Below are 27,067 nucleotides of genomic sequence, written 5' to 3' on the forward strand. Positions count from 1 at the left end.
CCCTTTTGCAGAGGACTGGAAAGTTTATATCTATATTTGATTTTAAAAAACATATATATTTATACGAATCAACTCTGAGCAGCCTTGACCTTGTTTCACCTACTTTCCTTGTCTCTGTTAATGATACTGTGCATAAGTGACTTGAGAGCTTGCTTATGTGACTTGACTCAGGTCAAATTCCTTTTATGCTTAAAGATATTTGGCAAATGAATGTGTGTGGTGAGACGGTTGGTCATCTGTTCCTTTTCCAATGGCAGAATCTCACTCTCAAACTTCAGGCCAGCTCCAGATGACAAAACATCTTTATTCCACGACAACTGGCCAAACTACATTTGTTATGTTTAGAAACATAAAAGTGAAAGTTCCAGAAAAGCAGCCAACTTGGAGTGGAATTATTTGTGTGCAAGCTCTTGTTTAGAAAATCGGGATGCTCAAAATCTATTGGTTTTTTTGTTTGTTTCTCACCATCTTCCTGAATGCACAGATTCTGTGGGAGTTCCCATGGGAGAATAATGAGTGACTCAATGAACAGAAAGAGTGAGCATGTGACAGAAAACCCACGCTAACTGCGTCTATGAAACATAATAATGTAAAAATAAGCCTTATAAGGTTATGGAAAAACACCCCCATTCAGCAGTGCTCTAATTTGTCAGTCAGAATTTATTTCAAAGGGAAAACACAAGAAACAGTGAAAGGATGAAATTCCAGCCAATCTGTTTTCGGGATGCTACACGACTTGCCAATTTGTCAGCTCCACTCCAAAACAGTTCACAAAAGGGCACGCAGACTTATAAACCTCCCACACTGAGAAAAAGATTCTGGTGAAAGCAGCATACAGTAGTTCCTGTGCCCCCCTCCCATCACCATCACCACCTCCTCCTCCTCACTCCATGACTAAGTGATTTAGCCAGCTCTAGTGCAGACCGCCTCTCACTTACAATGCCTCCTTGGGTTAGTGACTGTGCGGGGAGGGTGGCAGAGAAAGAGAGAAAGCCCATTTACAATGTGGTTTACACACAGCCGCTCCCCCCACCACAGACAGCGCCCATCCTTGGATTGATGTGTGGTATGCATAGTTTTTGGGTGCAATTTGGACACCAGAGGGAGAGAGAAAGAAAGAGAGGGCAAGTGTGTGTGCACAGGGTGCAGGAGGGGGTGTGCAAGGCTCGGGCTCTGTTCGCTCGCCCTCTCTTTGAGTCAATAGTGTTCCGGCAGCTGAGGTTCTTTATGAGGGGAACAATCTGGAGGGTCTTGTCAGAGTGCCGAGCAGCTGCTGTTTTCTGGGGCGCTTCTTTCATAGACCACAGGCCTGGAGTGGGCTGGTGAATAAAGACGCACCCTCCCCACACTCTCCGCCTCACCCATCACCACTCCTACTTTCTCCAATTCCTCATCCTCCCCTAGCCACCCCACCCGCACTGCCCCTGCCCTCCACAATGCCAGATGCAGAGTGGCAAAGAGGAACATGAAGAGAGCAAGAAGACTGTTATTGTGTGCTAAACTCCCCACCGTCACCCGGGGTACCGTCCTTTACCCCGAACAATGCTTTGATGAGGTATGTGAATATCCTTTGTAACACAGACGTTATACAGTACAGCGTATTAAAACAAGAGCCAACAAATGTAGCTCAGACATATTGGCACCTGTGATTACATCTTTACATTCTGATGTGTGAGTGGAAAACTTTTTTTTTGTAAGAGATCACTATAAATCACAAGATTCCTGATTCAGGCTAAACTGGAAGAGGCTGAATGCAACAGAGCCTCTTGTGTTTGATTTTCATTAGCAGAACATCGAGTGTGCATTCGCTCCCTTTCGGTCATTGATTCAATTAGTCAGATCAGTCACACACACTGCCTCCCTTCTTAATACAGGGCTCAGTTACAATGTTACATTCACTAGACTATATAACTTAACATCATTTCATTCTATTCAATTCAAGCAGCCCGTTTAGAAAAGGACATCGCTGCCACCGTCGCCCCATTGTTGGCTGCCGATTGCAGAGGTGAACCTGCTGGTGTTTGGCCTCAGTTCCTGACAGGCGTCTCCTGTTTAGCTGCTGTCTGAAGGCACAAGATTCCCTGTAGTGTCCAGCTGCATGCATTTACACGTACACGCTGACACTGGGCACTCTGTGTGGTCTCTGTAACACACATATGAAGGTCGGTTAAAACAAAACATGCAGGTAAGTGTACAAAAGCTAGTGTAGAGTTTGCACAGCAAAAAACAAAAAAACAAGGCGACAACTAAATAATAATTTTTAAAAAACTAATGCACGAGGGAGCAGGCTCAAAAAAATTGTGGTAATGTAAGCTGCTCTTGTTCGTATTTGCGCTATTGTTCGTCCTCCAGGTTAGCTCCCCTGGCAGAGAAGACAGAAATCACAATATGCACAGACTTGGTTTCACTCAAATACAAAAACACAGTTAAAAACAATGAAAAACTAACAGAACTGTTGTTTGTGCTTCTGTATGTTAGCCTTGTTTTCGTTGCTTCGTTTGGGGTTTTCTTTGCTTCTTCCTCTTCATGGTGAAATCTGCCATTGTTCCCTTTCTTGTTAAAGCCAAATTTTAACCACACAGCATTCTACCTATTCATAGTGTCTGAGCAACTTCTGCCTTCAGTAAATTCCAGCAATCTTTTACACCACACAGCCGAAAGGCTATACAAAGGGAACAAAGACTAAAATAAAATTTGGTTTCCAGTGTAATGCGAGATTTATTTTTAAATTATTTTGCTCACACTGAGTATCTATTAGAGCTGTTAAAAAGTGAACTGCTTAGCTCAGAAGTTAGTAGGTTCAGGCATCAGACTGACTTTCTGGAACAGCCATCCCCTTCAGATCATCTGCCTCAATAACTGCATTTAAATCTCGACTGAAGCCAAATTTATTCTAATGTCGGTCTACGTCTAAGTTATTAACTGTGTCTTTTGTTGATTCTTTGTCTGCCCCCTCGTAATCTGTAATACCATTTTCTAAGTTGTTTCTAGGATGACTTCCTTTTTTCTTTTAAATCACATGCTGTGCACCACTTTGGTCAATGCCTGTTTTGTAAATCTGTTACATAAATAAATTGACCCGACTTGCTTAAGTGCTGCATATCTTTCAGCATTCATTTAATTTTTCTACCTCTTTTTTTTTTTGGCTATGATTGATTTTGTAAAAGTACCTCATATGACACAATGCAAAACCTTTTAGCAAACTTTAAGAGAGACTGTTCTGAGGTTATTTATTGTTTATGTTAAAGAAATAAAAACATGAACTTCAGCAGCAGATGCGTCTGAAGAGTTTCTGAGCACATGCATCCCTCCTACCTGAACCAGCTGAGCATGTGGCCAGCATGGCCACCATGTCGACAGTTGTGACACCAGGTAAACCAGTTATTAAACTGAGCCAGTTTGTTCTCCCTTGTCAGGTCCACTTTTTCATCTGATTTACCAGTTCCTGCAAAAAAACAAAAAAGAAATAAAATATCAGTAAAGTTATAATGTTATCCTATTATGAGCAATAAGGAGAAAAGGCTTGACACTAAATGTCCAGGTGCTACCTGTGCTTAAATGCAGATCAAAGTCCACACATTAACTCAGGTAAATGCTCAGTTAAGTGTTACAGCCACTTAAGCTGCTGCAAGATGTGTGCCTGTTACTGGAAATATCAGCTGAGCATCTGTCCACATAGTCCAGTTTACCTTGGCAATTGGAAACAGGTGTGCCCATGTTCATGAGGCAGAGGGCACAGCGTGGCAGCGGTTTCCTGCAGCCAGGGCAACTTGTGACTTTTGACTTGGTGGGTGAGCCGCTGACACCATATTGGCTGAAGCCGCGGCCTTGGTGAGGTATTGTGGAGCAGCTGTAGGAGATGGACTTCCCACAGAAGTTGCAGCTCACAAACACCTGCCAAAGAACAAACACAAAGGTCGGCTGATAAGACCCGGTGAACATGAAGGTAAAACCAACAGCCGCATGCAGACCAGCTGTCTGGATTTTATTTTTAAGGAAGAGTGAGATAAGTACTTGATAATACAGCAATAATTCCAACAGGCGTAAGAGTGATTATTGGAATTTCAGCAATGCAATGAAGCACTGCCAAGATTTAGCTTAGATGTAATCACATGTTAAAAACCCTTTAATACCAGAATCTATTGAAAAAAACATTAATTACTTAAATCAACCAATGTGGAGTATGCATAGTATCAGGAACAGATTTCTCCAATACAAAAGGAGAAACAGCACAGACTATACTGACTATACCACCAGGTTTTATGACAAGAAACAGAGGAGAGCTGTGGGTGTTATGAGCTTGGTACAAACTCTACTTGTAGTGTAATAAACAGCACAACCGTCCTACTTTCATATAAGGGTAGTTGTACGTAATACAGTAAGAAACAAGAACAAACACAGAAACAAGACAGACTGCTTTGAGCGTGCAGGTGCTGGATCACGTCACGTGATTTTATGACAGGACACTTTAACACTGTTTTACTGAGAGAATAAAAACGTATCAAATTTCACCTCTAACGTTTTTTTAACTAAACAACAACAACAACTGTACGGTGATGAAATATGTCAATGCTGGTACTAATATCAAATTTATAAAAACTGGCATTTCATGGGTTGACAATAGCTTTAACCCACTTCATCTTTTAAATCTTCCTGAAACAAAGCAAAGCGACTGAGTCGATTCTTTGGGATGACACTATAGTGCCAAAAAAAGACTGTAACCATCCTCCAATTGGGGGATGTACAACTTGTCCTGTCCCTCCATGGTTGAAGTCTGTAAAGTCCAAACAGCAAAATGCAGAAGTGACAGAATCGACTGTTCCTGTAATGGCTGTGGTTGCTCTAAAATCAAGTAGATTTTAAAATGTACAAAAAAGCCAGGAAAGCCTGATTTTTACAGATAGTTTTACCTTAACAACAACTGTAAAGTGGGTGTTTTACTAGTCTGTTAGCACGAATTTCAAGACTTCAAAATACACAAGTCCAAAACCACGAGGTCAATGTGGCTACTTCCATCATTCATATACAGTCTATGTTAAACTGTTATCATTTTCAGATAATATAATGTCACCACGGAATCAGTCAATAACTTGATTTTGTGATGAACCACTATACCACATTCTTTCCCTTCACATCTCAATTCACAGTTGGAGATGGCACTCCCTCTCTGGTTCTTGCCGTTTTTAGCATATTTCAAACCCATGCATTGAGCGGTTGGAATCTGAGATGTGGGTGAAGTTACACTACATCGATTTCAGCGCTAAAATCACCTGGGCTAGTGGTTTGGAGCTGGGGTCCAGCTTGCCTCTGTGGATATCAAACTCAGCTCGTTTGTGCCAGAATCTCCAAGCGTCCAGCAGGTTACGGTAGTTTTCAATCCAACACTGGACTCGAGGGTCTTTCAGCACTTCGCCCGGAGAACCCTGTAGAGAGAGATTATTTAGGCTTGTAAGACATTTCAACTTCAGCGGGGGTTCTGCTTGGGAAGGCAGCCATGCCCTTTCTTCTCATCTCTACTAGTTAAATATGTATGTGAGGTACGACATTTCTGTAGCTGTAGGCAGCTTTTGTCTTTTCACAAGCAGGTTAGAACAAGAAAATAAAATGAAGAAAACCCAGAGAGCTGTTTTACAGCATGAAAGGTTACAGACCTGTTCAGCCACTTTGATGTCTCTAGTGTTACTGTACCAGAAACAAGTGCACAGCAGCAAGCAGCTCCACCAAGGCTGTTACTTGTATTGTTACAGTAGGTGTTAGCTGTGAACTTTCACAAACAAAGAGGCAAGTTTTAGCATGTGCACTGATCTTTCAAAGGGTATGGTCAGACAGACAGCTCCTTTCTCTTTATTTGATGCACTCTAGTGTTTGTTTAATTATGGGAGTAGTTCACAACAGCCAGAATGAGAAAATTAGAATGAGGGCAGCATCGTTTTTAGACACAGTGGCAGCTTTCACATATGCACTGCAGGGACAGGGTTGCACTCGAGAATGCAAAAGTCCGATCATATCAGACTATCTGATGTGTGGTTATATTTCAGGGCATTCACCACTGCCTCCTTTGTGCTACTCAGCTTCCATAACTAAACCACATGTAGTACTTATGACACATGTAGTACTTATGACTAGGGATGGGCACCGGTGTCCGGTGCCATGATGGCACCGGTTCTGACATAAACGGTAGTAACCAGACCGAAAAGCAGCGCACATTTCGGTGCTTTATTTCGGTGCTTTTTTATACACTTCTAGCCAATCATTTTACGTTTCCCAGGATAGTAGGCGGGGCCAGGTACGTACGTTCAGTTAGAGCAGAGCTACAGATTAAAAATGTCCAAGGCGAAGCGGTCAGAAGTCTGGCTGTACTTCACAGCAAAATATGCAAACTCAGCAGCCTGCAACAAGTGCTTTAAGCTGATACTGTCAAAGGAGGTAACACCTCAAATCCGATGAAACACCTGGCGACGCATAGCGGGTTTTTTTAAAAGCCGAGAAATGCGCCGTATTTGATAGCTTGCTGCGAGACCTCACACTGTGCACGTTGGGTGGGTTGCCAGTTATCGGACCCGGAGCAACATCCCCCAAAAACACGAAGAATAGAGTCCTGGCCCCTAGCCCTGCCAGTGTAGCAGAAATGATGAGGATGATGATGCAGCAGCAGCCGTTCTTCTCTGCGTGAGTCGCTTAATGTTGTTCGAGTGTAATTTACGTTGAGTAGGCTAACCACGTTATTACATTAATGCATGTAAGGTGAACTAGCAAACATCATCATAGCTACATGCGGCTGTCCTCTTGTTTGATGGCAGATACTCCCTTCACCCTGGACAAAAAGGCTAAAATGACCAAAGAAAAAGTGGAAAACAGATAAAACATTAGAGGTTTTTGGACAAAGTTTGTGTTTTTTTTCCATTGTTTAAGCACTGCTTCCAGCCAAGAGTGATACCATATATGCCCCATAGCTGCAGAAAAGGCTAACATTGTTATCATTTTACAAAAAAACAAAACAAAACAGCTGAACATGAAAGGTTTTTGGACAAAGTTTGTGTTCTCCATTCTTTAAGCACCGGTTCGAGCACCGTTTAAGCACCGGCACCGTTTCAAAAGTACCGATTTGGCACCGGTATCGGATAAAACCTAAACGATACCCATCCCTACTTATGACACATGTAGTACTTATGACACATGTAGTACTTATGACACATGTAGTACTTATGCAAAAAACATCCAATTCTGGATGTTTTTGCATTCATATTAGTGTTTCTCAAACAATAAATTCTGTGAGAGCAAACCATCCAAGTATGATGTAAGAAATTAACACATCTATCATTAATTTACTAAACATGCTCGTATTTTGAAAGTTCAGTCACTGCCAACCATCTTGCTCTGAAATATCCTCCTTCCAGCTCGTGGGCCACTCTGACCAGGCCAGCAGGTGGAGAGCTGGTTGACATAAACAGACATAAAGCTAACTTGACAGCAGAACAGAATAAGAACTAACATCGCCAACTGCAGTCCAAAAAGGTGGAACTGAATTTTTTGACACAAAATAGTTGAAAATTAAAATATGCAAAATGCAAAAGAAAGAGAATAAATTGTGAGAATAAATTTCCGTACAACAATCAGAGCGCAAATATGTGCCAAAAGCTATTTGCTCAGTCTGACGTACTTGTGTGTACTGGTTTATTTTGCTTTGTGTATCTGTGTGTGTGTGTATTATTTGTCTGGCTGACAGAGCTACTGTTCATCTTGACAAAGAAACTTATACAATAGAGGCTCATTCTCAAATCTCATGTGCCCTCTCCATTCTAAGCAGGTTTGTGTGAATGAGTGTAAAAATAAGCAGTTCTGTGTAATTTGTCTCTGTACCTTCAGCATGCAGAAGCTGGCAGTCTGGACATCACCAGTTCGGTCCACATAGCTCTCCATAAGATCCACGCCATCTTTAGTTAGTCCGGTGAGCAAAATGCCCTCCAGGTTGCCCGCCTCCTTCATCTCAAGGGTTAGTCTGTCGATGTATCGTGGCAGCTGCAGCAGAGATCCAAAGTTAGCAAACAGCGATATATTCAGACTATATCTGCTGCTGAAAGCTTCACTCTGCAGTTACCTGTGCATCATTGAGAAACATACAGGCAAAGGCCACTCGGTCTCTCACAGCCACGCTGCTCTCATACTGAAACACAAACAAAGAATCATATCTTCCCTTTTAATATCTGTCTCTCTGTCACTATTTGGAGGGGGTGAAGCTTCAGTATAGTGGATACTTTTTACATTAAAGAGTCAAAGTCTTCCTACTGAAACTGGCACAGAAAACTGTGTTTGTGACCCTGTTCTGACCCACAGTGCTGCGAGAAACAAATCATCTGTGACAAATAATCAATTCTCAAAGCAAAGATGGCAAGAAACAAAGTCAAAGTGACTGCATAAATCCTCTTATCACTTTCTGCCAGGAAAAGGTCTACAGACATAAATAACAGTGAGAGGAGCCAGAGGCCAGAATCTGAGCAGCTGCAGGAGGAAAAAAGCAGAAACCAACACTGTGTTCTGGGCACAGACTCCTTTTTCATAGAGGTGTTTTATGACGGAAACGTAAAACATATCTTTTCCTGTGCACCTGAGGATTTTCCCACTAAACACCACTGGAGTATTACCCGAGTATTCATCACTGCGTTAAGAATGCCTGACTGCTTTTATGAAGTGGGAACAAAAGGGCCACTGTTGAGAAAAGTGTGCTTAGAAAAAAAAAAAAGGGTTTTTTTCTAGCGTTCAAATGTTCGTGATATTAAAGAGATCCAATACCAGCACGCCATCGTAGGCTCCAGGCTCACTGGTGAGAAAGGCAAACATGATGCAGAGGTAGGGGTTCTTCAGCTGCAGCCTCAGAGAGCTGCACATCTCTCTCCACAGGGACGACTTTTCGTCAGTGTAGCCTGACAGAGCCATGGCAACCACATTCAGGTTCAGGTCACCTGTGAGTAATATGAAGTGAAAGAAGCAGATTTATTTACAGTCTGTAGTCTTCACTGTAAGAGCAGCACATCTGAAAAAGAGGATGAAGCTATTTTCACAAATGAAGCCAGATTAATGTTGGAAAAAACATGTCAGAATATTTTCCACAGTTGTCCTTTCGCACATGTAGCACCCAGCAGGAAGTAATCTGCTTCGGACACATCCTCACTACTGGAAATGTTCGGCTCAGTTTAGGGGTAGAGCTTGCAGAAAGCAGAACACTTGATACCCACTCATTGGACACAAATGGACAAAACATTGGGAAGCTGGCAGGTTAGGTCCATTTAAACTCTGCTCTTACTGCAGTGGGCATTTTAGTTGTCATACATGAGGTAATATGTAAAAGTGCTCACGGCTGCAGTGCATGTGTGAAAAAGGTTATGGCAGCTGTTCAAGGTGATGTTTTATTGCTTGGAGGGGGAAAAAAAGGGCCCAACTTTCCTCTTTTTTAAGGTTAACCTATCCAAAACCAGCTCCATATCCCTTTTGTTATACCGTGGGCTTTAGTTCAAATTTTAACTGCAATTTCTTGCTAAAGAAAAGAACTTTTAATGACTTTGCCTCCCAACATAAGACCTATCATAAACCCTAACAGAAGTCTCTATACAACACAGTTTTTATTACATATTATTACCTCTAGATATATGACCGGGTGAGGCTCGGAAAATACCTAACTGAACTACTCTGGTATAACAAAATGTTGGTTTAAGGTTGTACATTGGAATCAATACATTGTAAGTTAGAGCTGCAACGTTGAAAGTCCTGAGATGGCTCTGTTGACACATCTTATCTAATGAATCACCCTGTCAGTCTTACTCAGGAAGCACTCATTAGTGCAAACAACAGAAAAGCATTTGACCTACATTGGTGTAATTTTTTTCCTCAGTTAAGGCGTGTGTAAACAGCAGCCTTCTCTCTCCATTTTCATTAAACTTGTGTAAAAAAACGGTTTCCTGCCGTTACATTAATGAAATTCCCCTTTTTTCAAAGACTTCCTTTCATTTTTCAAGAGTTTGCTTGATGTCGAACACAATTTTCATCAATAACTGCTTGTTCAAATTAAACAAGCCAACATGGAAGTAACAGAAAAGCTGTGATTAGGATTTTATCATTGTTTTCTTACATTTTAAAGGCCAAACAATTACAATTACATATACTTGATACATGTACAGTTATGTAGTCTGTCTAAAGTATCTCCCCTTATTAAATTACTTTCTCTCGCCTTCCTCTCATCCCTAAAAGCTCACCTTTCTCTGCCATGGCTCCCTTGTTGAGGATCTGGATTGCCCGCCGGATGTCCAGGTTGAACAGAGCGACAGCAGCCGCCCGCTCCCACTCGTGTTCCTGTTCCAGTGATCGCAGGAAGTTCTCCACATCTGTGTCAGTCCCCCTGCTGATCCAGCCACAGAGCCGCAAGGCAAGGCAGCGCTCCTCGCTGTGGTACCGCGGCACATCTGTCTGCCGGTCCGAGCCACTCCAACACCTGCGGCTTTCGGTTGTCCCTTTGGGACCACAAACACAGGAAGTCAGTTTTTCAGTGTATGAAATTTCAAATAAACACAGTTACTGTGAAGTGTCCTGTGGCACAGACAATCAGTTGGTTATTTGTTTTACCTGAGGTTGTCTTGACAATGTTCTTAATCCCAGAATAAACCACAGACTGTACGTTCCCCTGAAGTTTTAGCTCCATATCCTCCGCACACTGTTTCATATGTGATACTTGCATAGGAAACAGTAACAGTGTGCAGTCCATGCAACATAATACAGGCACATAAGAAGGCATCTACAACATTAATCATTAATTTTTTTTTCCTTTGAACAAGGACAAAATAAATAATGTGTTAATATTTTTACTATGGTTATAAATCGTTTTCATTCATTCATTTTTTTCCTAGTTATTCAAGCCTTGCCTAGAGTGACATTATGTCCCACCAGGGGGCGCTGCCCCACATTTTAATCTGTCACCATCTGAGGATGTTCAGAAGCATTCAATGTATTTTAACCTCCTAGGACCTGGCGTCCACATATGTGGACATCACATTTTGGGTTATTTAGACCAAAATACTCAATTTTGCTCTACAAGGGCCTGATATCCACTTACGAGGACATTATCCTGCTACTGTTCTATCAAAACTTTAAAGGAATATCCTCATATGTGGAACTCATTTTTCTTAGAAACAAAAATTAGGTAAAAAAATAAATAAAAATCTGGTAATTCTTTGTTTTTACATTCATCAGGTCCCAATCAGCCCAAATATCAAAGAGAAATTAAAAATGCATGCCGTGGCAGAATTCGGGTCTTAGAAGGTTAAAGGCAACCAAAAATGATTCAAAACCTAATTAATCAGTGAATCAACATTAATAACTCAATTTGGAAGTAATTTTACAATCCTTTTTGACTTTACTTGCCAAATGTTCGATAAGAAGATTGAAAGCTCTCGAAAGGTGTTATTATGCCCATTATAAGCTTCATATGATAACCTTTTTAAACGTTGAATTCTTTACTCAACTAAATTAAAAGGTTACATTTTGATGTAATAATAATAATAATAATAATAATAATACAAATCTCTACTCTATATAGTCTTTAGAGGAGAAACCTTCAGATGAGGAGAACCATCATCGGAGCAATGAAGCACTTCACTGCTGCTTTGTAAAGTAATAAAAATAACCTGCCCTGCATACAGTTTCAACAGGTGGCTGACTGTTTGTCTCTGCCATAAAACAGATTATCAATAAGCCATCATGCAGATATTTCCATCATTTCATCACCTGAAAGGATATAGAACAGATCATGCCATAAAGACTTAAGTTGGGGATCCTTCCCACCCGCCAGCAAATGGTTCCTCCACACCTGGACGGTATCATGTCCGTACCTGGACTGAGCCCTTTCCCTCATTTTAGTAGCAATGTCTTTCTCGATCAAACTCTCCACTCCCTCAGCTGAATCCTCAACACACTCGTACAAGTGTCTGCCACACGCCCACATGAGAGAAGTTGTGGAGCTCCATGCCAGTGAGATACGTTCAAACACCGTGAAGTCAGTCATGACACGGTTGGTTGCTGACACCACCACCATGCGGTTCTGGGAGGACTGGTGCCAAGCAAAGCTGCCAATCTGACTTTCACAGGGCTGCACACTGCGCTCAATGATGGTGGGCTCCGTCTCATCACCTATGGGCGTGGGAGTGTGCTGCATGTCGTACAGGCGGATAATGTTGCTGTCACGTGTCAGCGTGGCCAGTAGGCCAGTACGGGTTGGACACCATGCCACCTGAGAACAAAATGCAGAATTTTATCAGCTATAATAAGAAGACTTCTACTGAATAAGCATGCCCTGACTGAGCTTATATAAACCTTTTTAATGCATCTTAATCTTGTTTTTGATATCATTTATTCCCTCTTTTTTCATTTAAATGAAACAGGACTTGGTGATAAAAAAAAAAAAAAAAGTAAAGAGTTTAAAATTATTTGAGCATTTCATCACTCTGTCTTTGAACATTTAGGCCAGGGGTGTCCAATCCAAGCCTCGATGGCCAGTGTCCTGTAGGTTTTATATGTGTCCTTGATCCAACACAGCTGATTCAAATGGCTAAATTACCACCTCAACATGTCTTGAAGCTCTCCAGAGGCCTGGTTATGAACTAATCATTTGATTCAGGTGTCTTGACCCAGGGTGATATCTAAAACCTGAAGGACACTGGGGCTTGAGGCCTGGAGTTAGACACGCCTGATTGAGGCAATCTAAAATTGACAGGTTACAAACAAGCTGACATCTTATTTTCTCATAGAACCAGTGGTTCTCAGAATGTGGGGCATTGAGCAACTGCAGGAGAGGCATGGAATGACCAGAGGTTATTCCCTGAAAAATCAATCTGTGCCTCCCACTTGACCCTGCCAGAATCAGCTAACTGGTACAACAATTTTAGTATATGTAATGCAGCCACACAGAATAGTACCTTAATAGTAAGAAAATATTTTGCCAAGTTACAAACAAAAAAATTTCCAGCATCTTTGACCCTCATAACTTCATGAGAAAATGAGATAACCACATGAAAATTTCAGAGATAAAAATAAACAAACTGTGTGTTTTTTTTTTTAACTGCAATTGAATCAACTTTAAACCCACTCATTGTCATGATTTTAGTTTCTTAAGTATTTTCAAATTCCGGGTTGTAAAAATATGATCATGTCACATCATTTTTGACACAGGAGTCACAGCCAGATAAGAAGCCATATGTCATATGCTATCACTTGTTTTTAAACCAGCCACTTGTCATGCTGACCTTTATTTCACTGAAACTGAACTTGCAAACTTTGCGATGTTAATAAATGCAGAAGGCTGAACATTTACATGGCCAATACACAAAGCTAGTATATTAGTGCATCCTTATTACTGTGGCCTTTAGTTCGTTTTCTAACAAACACCATCCTACCTTTGTGAGTGGCTTGGGCTGCTCCGTCAGTGTGAGCACAGGCTTTTCAAATTTCCTCAGATCCCAAATGGCCACCTGCCCCTCAAAGAAAGAGGCCACGCGGTCATGGAAGTGCGGGTCAACTGTCACACCTTGGATGGCTTTTGTGTTTACAAACGTTTTCTGACTTGTGTTTCTCAGGTCAAATATTGCCAGGTTCCTGTGCATGCCTGCCAGCAACAGCTTTGGGTCACGGAGCAGCCAGCAAAGCGAGAGGCAAGCATCATTCTGGCCTAACTCATACAATGGCTTGGTCACCACTGTGCTAGAGTCCAAATCGACAGATGAAAGGCGAATCTTCTCAGCTGCTACACTGGTCTCTGGGGACAACTTACTGCTGATGTCCCATATGAGGACAGAGAAATCTGCCCTGTGCTTGTCTAACCCAGCAGCCAACAAGTTGCTGTCCACGGGATTCCAAGCTAAAGTGTTGCACTGGCGGGCGTGTTTGGGCACAAACTCTTTCCCCACCAGCTCTTTGCATGCAGAGTTGTGGCTCTGGCCCAAGCTGGTAAGCACAACTCTGCCGTTGGCTTGGCCAACGGCAAGTAAACACTCCGGCTCGTGCTTGGGGTACCAGGCCACACATTTCATATAAGGGGTGTCCGAGTTGATGGCCAGTAATGTAGCAGCAGTTTCCTCAGAGAGTGGTAGGGTGCCAGCCTTGGCTTCTGTGCTGCCCACAGGTCCGATCCGGTACAGTCCCAGTTCGGAGTCGCAGATGACGTAGCGGTCCGGGTGGTGGGGGGACCACAGGATGTCGGGTTTGGAACCGCTCATGATTCAGACGCTAGTAGATTTTCAGGGAAGTTTAACCTCTCCAGCCTGAAAATACGGCAGATTATCACACAAATGAGCAAATGAACAAAGGTCAGAGACTGCGCAGAAATATTAGGCAACCCCCGAGTGCAGTGGTCGCAAGGTGGACAACAGACAGCTCTGAGAAATCTTTTTAACATGTTAAAGTAATAATACACTGAACCAAACCGTCAACATAACCTGAGCTCTGTGTGGAAGTGTAGCACAGTTGGTTTGAATTTAACGCCCAGCATGTTAAAAAGTTGCCGTGGGCAGTTATAGTACTACTTTTAAGTTTGTTGACATGCTAGCTAAACTAAGCTAATGCTAACAGGTAAAGGGAGAGCAAGCGCGTGACCGTTTCGCTCGCGCCAGTTTAACCAGCAGTCGAAAACATCTGTTTGAGCACTTCGAGAAGAGGTTTTACTTACATAAACACAACAAAGACGATTTATAGGAATGCACGAGATACAGCTTGAAATACACATGGCAACCTGGAGCCAAAGCGGATGTTGTGTGTTACACCAAAACACGTCCGTGTTATTAGCAACGTCAGCTACTTCATGTTCCGCTAAAGATGCGGTTTACCAGCAGAGGGTGCTAAGTGAATAAAAAAGAAAGAGAAAAGACGTCAACGAAATCAGACAGTTTTATATAAGGAATTAGGCTATTTCAGATAATCACTATTTAAGTTAATTAATTTATTAAATATATTTAAACAATACGAGTTGAGTTGTCGGACTGACAATGTTATTGAAATGAGGTCGATTTCTGCGCTGTACAAGAGTATCATACGACCACAATTCATCTGCTTTTCACATTAGTGGGGGAGAGTGGAAAAGGCAAGAGAACGAAATTCATTTGGGATTTTTTTTGCACAACAAGCTATTTTCCTTAGTAACTAACCCATGATAGCCAGAAAACTGACAAGTTTGTTAAGAAAAAAAAGATGCCGAGAAAAAAATACTTTAAAATTATTTTATCCCTGCAAACTAATGTAGTTTGCTTTATTTTATGTTGGCAGTGGTTTTTAGATGCATTATTTATGGGTTGGAGTGATGACTATTGCAAATGCTATTTATCTCTAAAATCTAAATGATTTTAGTGCACGGACTCAATGCGCACAAAAGACTTTCATGGGATCCCTTCTGTCAGGCATGAAGCGCTGCACTGGACTAAAATGTTGGAGCTGCACCAGGGAGGGCCCCCGGCTACAAACACTCTCACACACACAGCACATCAACTCATGCGATGGTCCTCAGTTTATCTCAGTCTGGTTTATAGGGACCCCGGGTTCTGCGGAGAAATGCCTCTCAAAGAGCTGACTGGACTACAAACACTGGCTGCAGCTAAATGAGATTCGAGGTAATAATATATATATATATATATATATATTTGCTTTGTTTGTAAAACTTTTTTGCAAAGTAGTGAACCTCGTGGTGTCACAGTTTGAATGGCAACTTCAGTTTTTTTTGTACTCCAGTCTAGGTATGTTGCTGTGTCCTTTTCTCAATCACCTGGCAGAGGTTTAACTTTATATGAAGATATTGTTTAGATTCTGCAGCATTTGTAACTTATTAACAGAAAAATATTTGCACAGATTATTCTGGTTTTACACACATTTACATATTGTTGGCACTGTAATATAGTAAGTATTTGAGAAAGCGCATTATCAGTAGGAGGAACGGTGTCATCTAAGCAAATTAATACCATTAGAATTGCTGCCATTTCTGTGAAATGCAGAACACAGCTCCCTTTTTTGGGATCTGCAACTGGGTGTGGTTAGCAGTGTCCATGATAGTAAAAGGAATCCTATTAAAAATGAAATAACCCATTGTGCTTTCATACACTGCTTTCCCCCCTAACATTCTCCTCTTTTCTCTGTTAGGATGTTGCTGAAGGGAAACCTGAGCAGAGGAGTCGGGGTCTGCCTTCTGCTGCTGGCTCTCCTACACAAGGCCACAGGCCAGAGGAGAAAGACAGGGCGCAGGAACAACTACAGGCTGCAAGATGAGGGAAGAAATGGTAATTTTTAGATGAGGTCTCCACATGCTGGTGGTGAAAGTCACTATGTTGCACTGAGGGAACAAATTGTTGAGTGAGGGATGGTGAAATCAGGCCAGTGAAATGGTTGAGTCATCAAATTTTAAGTAAAAAAAAAAACTACACGAGAATTTCTTAAGTCATCCACCCACAATGCCTTCCTTTAAGTGTCTTTTTTTAAATGTAAAAAAAAAGGATGGATTATGGATGGATACATGTAGCAATTTGATTTAATTTAGTACAAAAACAAACACCACTAACTCTGATCCCATTGCAGCTGAAGTGAGGAACTGCAACTAAAGTAACTGTAAGTTCTAAGGTTGGAAGTTGACAATCTGGGGTCTTTCACTTGGTCCTTGAGCCTTTACTGGACAGTTTTAGTAATGTAGAACTACTCAAAACTGTTGCTTTAATTTTCCACAAGATGCACTTACACTGACTTGCCACAACATTAAGTCTCTGTATTTATTATTTATTGTGTAGCTTCCCTTCATGCTGCCAAAACAGCTCAGGACACAAGACCTTTATAGGTCTCCTGTGGCATCTGGTATTAGGAATTTGGGAGTGGGTATTTCCCCCGAATCAGGTTTATTCCAGAATATTTCATGAATTCATGATTACACGTGAATCCACAGCTGTTTGAAGTGTTGCTTGAGACATTAGAGCACTTTTGATAGTGTAATGGATACATACCGACTGCTGGCAGAAGGGACTGAATTTGTGGACAGAAGTTAGAAAGGTGTCAGAGTGCCAATCCTGAAATTAGTCCTGTTTCTAATACTTCTAGCTTTATGTCAGTTTTTGTGATCTCCCTCTCAAGTAGGTCTGACATGTTCACTGGAAGTGGCATTCATCCTGGACAGCTCTGAGAGCGCAACCATATCACTGTTCGAGAAACAGAAGACCTTCGTGTTGAGCTTCAGCACCCGGCTCGCCATGCTGCAGGTGCCCAGCTGGACGATGAAGGTGCGGATGGCTGCGCTGCAGTACAGCAGCACTGTATCCATAGAGCACAGATTCTCAGCCTGGAAAGACCTGGACTATTTTCACGGTCAAGTCAGCACCATGAACTACATCGGTCACGGCACCTACACCACCTACGCCATCACCAATGCCTCACAGCTGCTGGTGCATGAGACCTCAAAGGACAGCGTGAGGGTGGCGGTGCTAATGACAGAAGGAGTCGATCATCCCCGTAACCCTGATGTGATTGCAGCTGCTGTGGAGGCCAAAGGTCATGGCATAAAGTTCTTTGCTGTTGGGCTATCAGATATTGCCCAGCAGAATAATGCCAAGCTCCGGGCCATCGCCAGCACACCTGCTCAGCAGTTTGTCCAAAGTATGCTCGACTCTCAGCTAGAAGAGAAGCTGCTCAAAGAGATGGTGAGTGTTGGCTTCAAGTAAAATGAGCTCAGGCACAGAGGTGCCAGTACAGAGTCGAGACACATCAGAGTGGTGAAATGCTTTTTTGGAAAATGTCGTGCTTGGAAATAAACTTCAGTTATGGAAGGACCTGACAAAGCTTACTGAATGACAAAAAAAACTTATTATAAAGACGCTGACTATAGATTCAGTCCAGGGAAACACAAAATATACTATATGAGTGCTACCACAGCTACTTGGTTACTTCTTGTTTTACTTTGAAAGTTTTGGAAAAGGGCTGGAACTGTGTACTACCTATCGAGTTCTACCGACTATTCAAAGCTTTATCTATGCCACATCTTCATACAGTTAACTTAAATGTCTCTGGAAAGTTTGAATCCAGAACAGACTTGAGATAAGGGGACAGCACTGAAAATGCCACGTCCAGACGAAGAGAATCAACCTTTCGGGATTTCCTGTCTGGGTGGTTGAGCATGCATCAAGACGATACAGGAGAAAGTTTTCATAATATTGTTATGTAATAAATAAATTTATATTAAAATATCAATTGTCCACATTAAACTTTATAGTAAAACCTCAAAGTCCAAGACTAAACCAATCATTTCACCTAATTTACCTCAATTCTTTTACCACTCATAGAAAAAGTTTATGAATTTCCATTAAGGGCTATCTTTGTTCTTGGCTGTGCCATTGGCCTCAGCAAAGTAGAGTGGTGACAAGCGCTACAGTGTAGCTAACAATCTATTTTAATTGACTGGGTGGTTAAATTGCTTAGTAAATAGAGCAGAGGATGCACTAAACACAAGCTCAGCATTTCTACCCTAAAAGGTCATAAGTGAAAGTATCTTAGAACTATCAGGCAAACTGCTTGCATGCTAACTTTATGGCATTGGGTGGATGACAGGCAAATATTATAAAAGTATAACAAATAAAAATTTATAACCTCTTATCAGAGAGTCGCCCAGGTGTAGGGTATTTCTAAATACCCCTGTGGTGACCCCTAAAGAAGTAGTTTAAACACAACAAGCCCTAAACGAGTCACTTCTTCTCTGGTTGGTGTTAAAAGAGGTAAAAGTTTAGCTTTTGACAGATTAAAGGTTTATGTACAAACAGAAGAAATTAACCTGTGCTTTGATGTATGTTTTAATGCTACATTACTCAATTTCTCTTTTTTGAAAGAGTTTAACAATCTTGAAAATCAGAGTTTGTCTTAAAAACCTTAACTGTAATTAAAAAAATAAAAGAAACCAGAATGTGACTGCTGTCACTGTAACACAAAGGTGTACCACTGATACCTATAATTCAGCAGCTCCTTCTAATAGAATAGGACATAGGTACTGTATCTGACATCCTGCATACTCTCCTAAAATTACTGACATCAGATGCCGTGTCTGGAACTGGGCTACAGAGATCATCTTCTGTTTAGTCTTGTTCATGCTCATGCTGTCCTTACAGCGGGTTCACATCTTAAGTAAGAGTTGTGTCTGCATGAGGGTGTTTTCCTGGCTGCTTTGCATTTTCCACAGCACCCAGAAATGTCAAATATCTGCAGGAGGTCACGGCTAGTCTGAAAGACTGGCATGGCTTGTTCTGCTTTTCATTAATGTGCCATTTTATTCAATCACATTTAGCACTTCCAAAACAGAGACAGCTACATGACAGAGGACAGTACCCAGTTTTACCAAATGTAGAACTTATAGAGCTTATTGAGGTTACTTACCTGCTATGCTGAGTTGGCACCCAGGCACCCAAGTGCCCCAAAAGCTTAGGTTGAGTTCACATAATTAGATTAATTATTATTTAAAAATTGTACCATGAAATGTTAACATTAACAATGACAGATTTTCAGTTTTCATCTTGTGCTCAAAGCCCAAAGTTGTTTGTTCTCATTGTTTGCTGTAGAGGTTTCTTTTAGCATATTGCATTTTTATATCTTTCTGTATGTGTTGTCACAGGGTAACCAAAAACCAGTTGGGGTTAGTTCACTGGAAATAATGATGTGAACACAGCTGTAGAGATGATTTTCAGGTTCTGTACAGTACCAAGTGTCCTGCAGACAGTATTTCATGAAGAGTAAAACTACACACATAGTTCATGGCAAACAGAAATATTTAGATCCTTTATCTAGATATGATGAAAGTATCCTGTTACAAGTTACAGACATGGGCAGCTGCTGACAACACAGACAAGCAATGTCGTTACATTTCTTTCAAGTACACTTGCAGAAATGGAAAAAGAAAAGACATAGTTGGTGTGTAGTGTTGCTTCAGATAAGTCTGTGTGGTCACACAAAAAAGAAAGAAACAGCCATGAAAGCATTCGCCAGAAGGCTTGGATTCACCTGTCATGTCACTTGGACCCAGTCAGATCATAGTGGAAACTTTAACAGGTCTTAAGGTAAAGGGGAAAAGTACTGACTTTAAAATACTTTAAAGTGGTGGACACATCTGCTGCCAAGCAACTAGCACCATTCCTCAGTGGGACTCAGACTGTAGATAAAAGATGGACGTAACTGACACATTTTTTTATCTTCTGTTTTTTTCCACAGGGTGCAGTTGCATATGAAGGGGTAAGACTTAAATGGAAGTCAACATCTCTTTAGTATGGCTAATGGTTGCACTGACTTTATAATATTTTTCTCGCTCTGATAGTGTCCACAGGCCCAAGTATGTCTGTGTGAAAGAGGAGAGAGAGGTCCTCCAGGAAGTCCTGTGAGTTTTCAGCAACTAAACACTGAGGAGTTTCATAAGTGGAAAACACTATTAGCTTTACAGCTTAATCATTGCTTCATCTTAAAACTGGTAATATTTCCAGGGTAGAAAAGGAGACCCAGGCTTCAGAGGGCCAGCTGGTCAAAAAGGAGCGAGGGTGAGTCGTGACACAAAGAAAGTCTTTCTAAAATATTTCAGTGTTTAATTAGTGGGCTTCTGTTTAAAGGGGGAGTCTGGGCTGAATGGCACACCTGGAAGTGATGGTCCACCGGTAAGAAAGCAGATTTGTCCCTTGTTTTTGCACAACTGCCAAACAGCAAGCATGTTAAGAGATGAAACATCGGTTTTTAACCTGTTTGAATCGTTTGCAGGGCCGCACAGGTTACAAAGGCAACAAGGTGAGTGACTGTGACCTTTCAGCTGCTCTGTTCTCACTATTGAAACATGTCCTCAGAAAATATCTGCAGGGTCTAACGTTGTGTCGTGTGGTCTTGTAGGGGGACAGAGGAGACTGTGGCACTCCTGGGGAAAAGGGTGACACTGTATGGTCATTTTTTTCTGAGATGTTTCAGTAAACACCCCAGACTTGTAGTGACATAGGTTTCATGTTGCAGGGCCCAGAGGGTCCTCCGGGCCCACAAGGACCAAAAGGAGCACAGGTAAGAGTGGCCACAAGTCTCAGTTCTGGTTTTGTTTTATACTGAATTGTGACAATTATGGGCCCTGGTTTAAATCCCACATTTTTGTGAGGCTTTCCTGACTTTTTGTCTACATTATTCACACACTTGTGAATCCATGAAAAGAGAGGATAAAAATATGTCCATGTAATTCATGGAAGGCAACCAAACCAACTGTTTATACAAGATGGAGTCACTGAGTTGTCATCCACTGTTTTGAGAATGGTATAATTCATCTTTAAAGACAACAGATTTTTAATGAATTTGGACTTTTTTCAATCGCAAGCAATTTTCTATTTTTCACTGTCAAAATTTAAGTTCCATTACTTTCAAAACTCATCGCTCAGACTCCTGAAAAGTCGACATCCGACAGTTGGTATTCTCTTCAATATGAAAAATGGAAGTGGAATTTGTCTTTTATTCGTCTTTGCACTAATGGAATGTGAATATTGGATTATGGGTAATCCTGATACCATTGGGGCTATCTAAAGCTGTGAATCCAGGCTTGCAGGATATTATTCTTTTGCAGGAACAGACTTTGTGTGATGGGATTAGTGCAGCGACCTGGCCGCACAGCAGCACTCTTCCTCCTCTGTGCTACTGGCACAGTGTCAGTATAACCTTGTTGTTTCATGAGCTAGGCATGAGAATCGAATGGCATGAAAGACATGAATGTCGATCTTAATCCTGTTGTATTTTTTATTCAGCGGCAGTGGGTTGGTCTTGACCTGCAGATCAGTAACACAGTGTGGGGGCTTCCTTTTTGATTTATACATGACTGCTTTTTGTTTGATTCATTTGAGAAGTGAAATATAAGGTTATAGATTATGTAGGTTATAAATGAGTAAATGTGTATTTCTTCTGCAGGGAGCGCCAGGACCACCAGGGGAGGTGGGTCCTGAAGGCCCATCGGGTTCTAAAGTAAGTTTCTCAAGATGCAGTGGATTCTCTGACATTCCTGCTTGGTTGGACTAGCCTTTAAAACTGCAACAAAATCTCTTCACAGAGTTGATGTGCCACCCAAATGCAAATTTCAGGAACAAAAATATCTGAGCAATAGAGGAAATTTAATAGTTGATTTAAAGAGTCACAAAGAAAACGAGGCAGCAGGGAGAAAAAACAAGAACCTGAGCACAAGAAACACTAACAGACATTTCAATAAAGATCTACATTGAACTACATATACACAGAGAGCAGATTTATTTGTGGTATGTTTTTAGTGCGATACAGCTGCTGAAGCAATACAACCAAAGCACAAACTGCATTGCATCCTCGCTGAAATTTACATGTTTTCAGCTGGTGATTGAGAAAATAACTGAATGTTTTTATACTTGGTCCTAATGCTGCTAAGTGTCTTTTACACTGCTGGAACTGCACCTCCTAAAACACAGATTAGAACACTGATCGCCTACAGGTGTAGACTATTTGTTCCCCAATCAATAGAATAAATTTCTCTTTGTTCTGGCAACAGCCCTCATTAGGCTACATAACTGTCAGCACCGAGCTCACTGAATAACCTTTAGTGTTTAAATGCATCAAGTTTAAAGTTTCAGAGCTCTAATGTGCACCCAGCTGTAAAATAAATGTATTAATTTGAGGTAATATGTAATGTATTTGATTGCTCTATGTGCTGGTGATGATCACGAATTCATAAGATTCATGATTTTCTGCAGCATTACCCTTGTGTCTTTGCAGCACCAGTGATGGCTTTCGCTGTTATATGTTTAATATTTTTAATAGACTGTTTCACCCTTCCTTGGATGATGTGTCTGTTTGCAGTAGCTGGTTCTCAGTTGATCCATTTTACACCACAAATAAAATTAAATGACATGTGAAACAACCCACTTATGTGAGCATGCTCAGTGCTTAAAGCAGAAAGCCTGGGTGAACAAAGAAAACTGATAACCACTGTTGTGATGTTTCTGAGGTTTTAGGTTTTGTCAAGCCAGCTAACTTCAAGAAACTCTGGCTACAGTGAACTTGCTTCATAGCGTGACCCTCAGGCTTTAGACAATTTAGGGAAATAAGAGGTTCCAGGGGAGAACCAACAAAATAATAAGCCTAGGCTCCAAAGTAGCCCAAAGGCCCAACATCTCCACTTTGGTCTCATCAGTCCAAAGAATATTGTTCCAGAAATTGTTTTTTAGATGCAGTTTTGCAAACCTAAACTCTGCTCCCATCTTTTTTTTTTTAGAGAATCTTCTTGTCAAGCCTTGTTTGACTTTTCCAAATTATATGGAGTGCATATAGTCCTGTGAAAACCTATATTACACAACTATGTAGTAAAGTTTTGGATATTTCCACAAAAGTTTCTAGAATTTTGTGAATTTATCCATAAAATATAAAAACCCTGTTTTTGAGATACTGTGACATTAATCTCTAAATAAAATAGTGCCTAATCAACTTAAATATATATTTTTATTCTAAAATAATGCTCGTAATGCTGCTTTGTATTGAGCAAAAGCAGTCTACAAGGTCCCCCAAAGCTCAAGAACTCACTTGTTGCTCATTCTCATTCTTTTTCCATACAAACTCTTAATGATGTCCATATTCAGGTTTTACTGACAGGCATACGAGTCTTCTTCAGTTTAGGGAACTAAAAGTTATGTATCCCAAACATTTAGATTATCATGTCAATAAAATCATGACTATTTGGTCAGACAAAAAAGAAAATGTTGCAATCTCTGACACACCATCATTCATATGCAGGACTGTGCGGACACTTTCCCTGACAACATCTGCACGGTCACATATCAGCTTTGGCTCAAGAAAGCGAGGGACATAATACTGACCTTTACAGTGTGTGCCAAAGCCTAATAAGATGGTGTTGCTTCCATCGCCACAGAGCTTCCCCATTTCTTTTTAACAAAAATGTCTTTATGCCGATATAATCACATGTGATTTATAGCATTTTTTTTAATAGCCGACACTCTGAATGTCTGACTACAGTTTTTTAGTAAGCTATGTGATTGGATAAGTTTATCTGGTCATTTTTTGCAAAACGGTTTTGAATAGATTTGCATAAAGATGGATATTCTACCTTCACAAATACACACTATGAAACTGAAATAAGAAATATTGGGAGACATCATCTTGAAGTTCTCAAGAAAATATCCCAGATGTCTTTCTGGATCCAGAGACTGAGTTCATGCTCTGCTGTTATTTATTTTTTTTGGCTGTGCTGTTTGAAGAGTATTCCTAAGTGGTGTATTTTTTCAACAGTGAGGTTGATTTACTGAGTCAGTGTCAGGGTGACAAGAGAACTTTCATGTATGTTCTCACATTTAGGGCCTTCAGCACTTATGTCAAGCACTTTGAGTTTACGTGTAATAAAAACAATAAACATTTCCATAAGCATTATATACAGCACTTGTTGCTTGGACTAAAGTTGCCCAGTTAGACTGCTTTGTCAGTATCCTGGATTGGATGGTTCTCTCATATACATTTCTTCATCTTTATTTAATTTTGAATTCTACCACAGCAGGACTTTAGTTGTTCATGAATAAACTGTTTGTACTGTACAGCTGTGTATACAGCAAAGTTTCCCTGAAAGAATCCCTGAGATTGTTCTTTTATTGCCTTTTCCCTCTCTAATGCATGATGATGGATTCTCATACTGAACATAGCCAAAGTGCAGTGAATGTAAATTCTCAGTTTCCAACATTTTTTTCTACTCTTGGCTTCGTGTGATGTTAGAGGGGGTCCAGTAGTAAAAATATGGAGCATAACAGGTCCCCATAAAGAATAAAACAATAGATTAGAATGATTTTATTGGATTAGAAGGACTACATGCATCCTGGCACCATCTGTCATCTCGTCATTTTACATTCTGTTAACCTGTTTTCTGTGTTGTTTGCTGTATCATCACATAACATACAAACCTTTGAACTTGATTACTCTCAGGGAGAAAGAGGACCCAGCGGTGAACCTGGACAACCAGGAGACATTGGTATTGGATTCCCAGGAGCCAAGGTGACACATTTATATTACAATTACTAGAAAAATCATAATTCAAAGTGAAAATGTCAGTGAGGATGGAGAGAGATATTTCATTGCTGGAAGTCAAACAGCGGTGAGGTTTTGTTTCTGTGAGAAAGGAATTCAAATACCTATTAAATCATCTCAGTTGAACTGCTACTAACTGCAAGACACTGAATAAAAAAAGATATTTTATTACTGAATTATGGGAAATTTTGTTTTTACTTTTTACTAATTACAGGGTGACAAGGGTAATCAGGGAAGACCAGGTCCAGCAGGTCCTCCGGGCATAGGTGAACCAGGACTCCCGGTAAGTATGAAGATTAGGATCTTTGGCATTAAGAGCTCATATCTTATGAGTAACAGTGTCGTAGTGAGCTTTTATATATAAACATACAGACAAGTGAGATAAAAGTTAGACAAAACTGACATAACTTCGTAAGCTGCTGAGCCGCTTTGTGCCACCAAAACAGCTTCAATGTGCCATTTATTCTACAAATGTCTAGAACTCTACTCTCTAGAACTCTCTAGTATTTTTTTCCATATGATTTTTGATGTTATTGTGGGTTATTTTACTGTGATGCGTAATCATTTAGGCATTTCTTTTAATTTGTTACCCTGTTAGCTAACTTAGACCACAATAATTACAAGAAAAAGGTATTTTTATCCACAATAAGTGACATCGCAGCTCTGTTCTGGGACTTACCTAACCTTACATTTATGCACATGGAAGAGGTTAATGAATGCTTTATTAGCCTAGAGGGCAGCAGGAAGACTTACACAGCATGAATAGAGGAGCCAAAGTGAGATGGGTTGCAAAGCAGTTTGCATTTGGGAGGCTGAAGCAAATACAGTAAATACCCTGTCCCATATGGGATCTGACTGTTTGTTACACCGGGGTTGTCAGCCAAACCTTCAGCTAAGCCTGATAGCTCAGATAAATCTTGTGTAAGTCCTAGGTTTTTCCTTTTCTTTTTAAAATCACCCTTTTCTGTTTTAGATCTGCAGCTACTAAAACCTTCACAAGTACAGACTTTTATTTAAAGTTCTGTTTGTTCCAGGGACCTCAAGGATCACCTGGAACACAAGGAAATCCTGGTCCTCCTGGAGAGGGGTTTCCAGGACCAAAGGTGGGGAAAGTCTTTGATTACATACAGTACTGCATAAAAGTCTCAACTCACCTTTTTCATATTTTGTTTCCAAGGAGCCAGACTTTTTAACATAATTTTTAAAGTGGAATTGAGCAGACTTTGATCCATCATTTAATACCTATCTGGAAAGTTTCTTATTGACAGCAGCGTCCTCTTCTCAGCATGAGAATGATCCCATGTATGCTTCCAGTGCAATAAAAACATATCCGAAAAGAAAAGCACACAATGGAACGCCCGGAATCATGGATTGGCCTCCTCAGAGCCCAGACCTCAAAAGCAGTGTGGGATCATCTCTACAGAGCATGGAACAAAATGCAGCCAGCATCCAAAGAAGAGTTTAGGAAAAGAAACAGACTAATTTGTATTTTAAAAAAATGTACAGATCAGTGTAAGTGGTAGGATTGAAAGATTGCTGTTCTTAATTGTATAATTTACATACAGCTATGTATAAATCAGATTTCTCATATTTTCTTTAGGGTGATCGAGGATATGAAGGTCCAAAGGGAAGTCGTGGGCCTCCTGGTATTGGGATCAAAGGTGACAAGGTGATTTAACTAAAATTTACTGCTGAATTCCTCATCAATGTCTCCATGTACAGATCTGAATCTTTAATCATTGCATTTCTTCTATTCCTTTTTCTCAGGGCAATTTTGGTCCACCAGGAAATCAAGGTCCAGTTGGTGCTCCTGGTCCAGGACTTCAAGGAGAAAAGGTAAACATGTCAAACATGTGGCCCAGGGGCCAGAATGAGTCCATCAAAGGGTCTCATTTTGTCAGCTTGATGGCTTTGTTAAGTAAAAAATTTAAAAGTCATTAATTATTCCTATTTTTCAGCAAACTGCTCGGCTAAT

At 40.8% G+C, this 27,067-nt stretch overlaps 2 protein-coding genes across 3 annotated transcripts in view; one reads left to right on the forward strand and one right to left on the reverse strand.

The window, feature by feature from the left end:
- Positions 1-640: 640 nt before the first annotated feature.
- On the reverse strand, positions 641-14,838 carry mios (missing oocyte, meiosis regulator, homolog (Drosophila)). The gene is made up of 12 exons (XM_005751482.1): positions 14,705-14,838; positions 13,437-14,300; positions 11,785-12,274; positions 10,615-10,713; positions 10,248-10,502; positions 8,791-8,960; positions 8,099-8,164; positions 7,861-8,019; positions 5,271-5,423; positions 3,690-3,894; positions 3,316-3,445; positions 641-2,143 (listed from the first exon to the last, which is right to left on the reverse strand). The coding sequence occupies exons 2-12, from the start codon at positions 14,253-14,255 to the stop codon at positions 2,053-2,055; spliced, it is 2,637 nt and encodes an 878-aa protein (XP_005751539.1). The 5' UTR covers positions 14,256-14,300; positions 14,705-14,838; the 3' UTR covers positions 641-2,052.
- A 681-nt stretch (positions 14,839-15,519) lies between these two features.
- Positions 15,520-27,067, forward strand: part of col28a1b (collagen, type XXVIII, alpha 1b) — a 23,402-nt gene continuing 11,854 nt past the window's right edge. The window contains exons 1-16 of one of the 2 annotated variants that reach the window (XM_005751483.1): positions 15,520-15,638; positions 16,162-16,298; positions 17,137-17,699; positions 20,248-20,268; positions 20,351-20,410; positions 20,514-20,567; positions 20,637-20,681; positions 20,782-20,808; positions 20,908-20,952; positions 21,025-21,069; positions 21,955-22,008; positions 24,991-25,059; positions 25,307-25,375; positions 26,127-26,195; positions 26,693-26,761; positions 26,860-26,928. In XM_005751483.1, coding sequence (XP_005751540.1) covers positions 16,163-16,298; positions 17,137-17,699; positions 20,248-20,268; positions 20,351-20,410; positions 20,514-20,567; positions 20,637-20,681; positions 20,782-20,808; positions 20,908-20,952; positions 21,025-21,069; positions 21,955-22,008; positions 24,991-25,059; positions 25,307-25,375; positions 26,127-26,195; positions 26,693-26,761; positions 26,860-26,928 — 1,395 coding nt within the window. In that variant the 5' untranslated portion in view covers positions 15,520-15,638; position 16,162. The remainder of the gene's footprint in view (positions 15,639-16,161; positions 16,299-17,136; positions 17,700-20,247; positions 20,269-20,350; positions 20,411-20,513; positions 20,568-20,636; positions 20,682-20,781; positions 20,809-20,907; positions 20,953-21,024; positions 21,070-21,954; positions 22,009-24,990; positions 25,060-25,306; positions 25,376-26,126; positions 26,196-26,692; positions 26,762-26,859; positions 26,929-27,067) is intronic. The other variant, XM_013915502.1, reaches the window with a different exon arrangement.

This window comes from Pundamilia nyererei, unplaced genomic scaffold, assembly GCF_000239375.1.
Source record: "Pundamilia nyererei isolate P.nyererei 1_Seehausen unplaced genomic scaffold, PunNye1.0 scaffold00313, whole genome shotgun sequence".
NCBI lineage: Eukaryota > Metazoa > Chordata > Actinopteri > Cichliformes > Cichlidae > Pundamilia > Pundamilia nyererei.

Bases quoted from the DNA above. Each gene is read 5' to 3' on its own strand.
- mios (XM_005751482.1), bottom strand. From the start codon at position 14,255: ATGAGCGGTTCCAAACCCGACATCCTGTGGTCCCCCCACCACCCGGAC. The intron at 8,165-8,790 runs GTATTGGATCTC...TTTGTGTTTCAG, and splicing joins GAGCCTACGATGGCGTGCTG to TATGAGAGCAGCGTGGCTGT. The intron at 2,144-3,315 runs GTAGGAGGGATG...TGTGTGTTACAG, and splicing joins CACATGCTCAGCTGGTTCAG to AGACCACACAGAGTGCCCAG.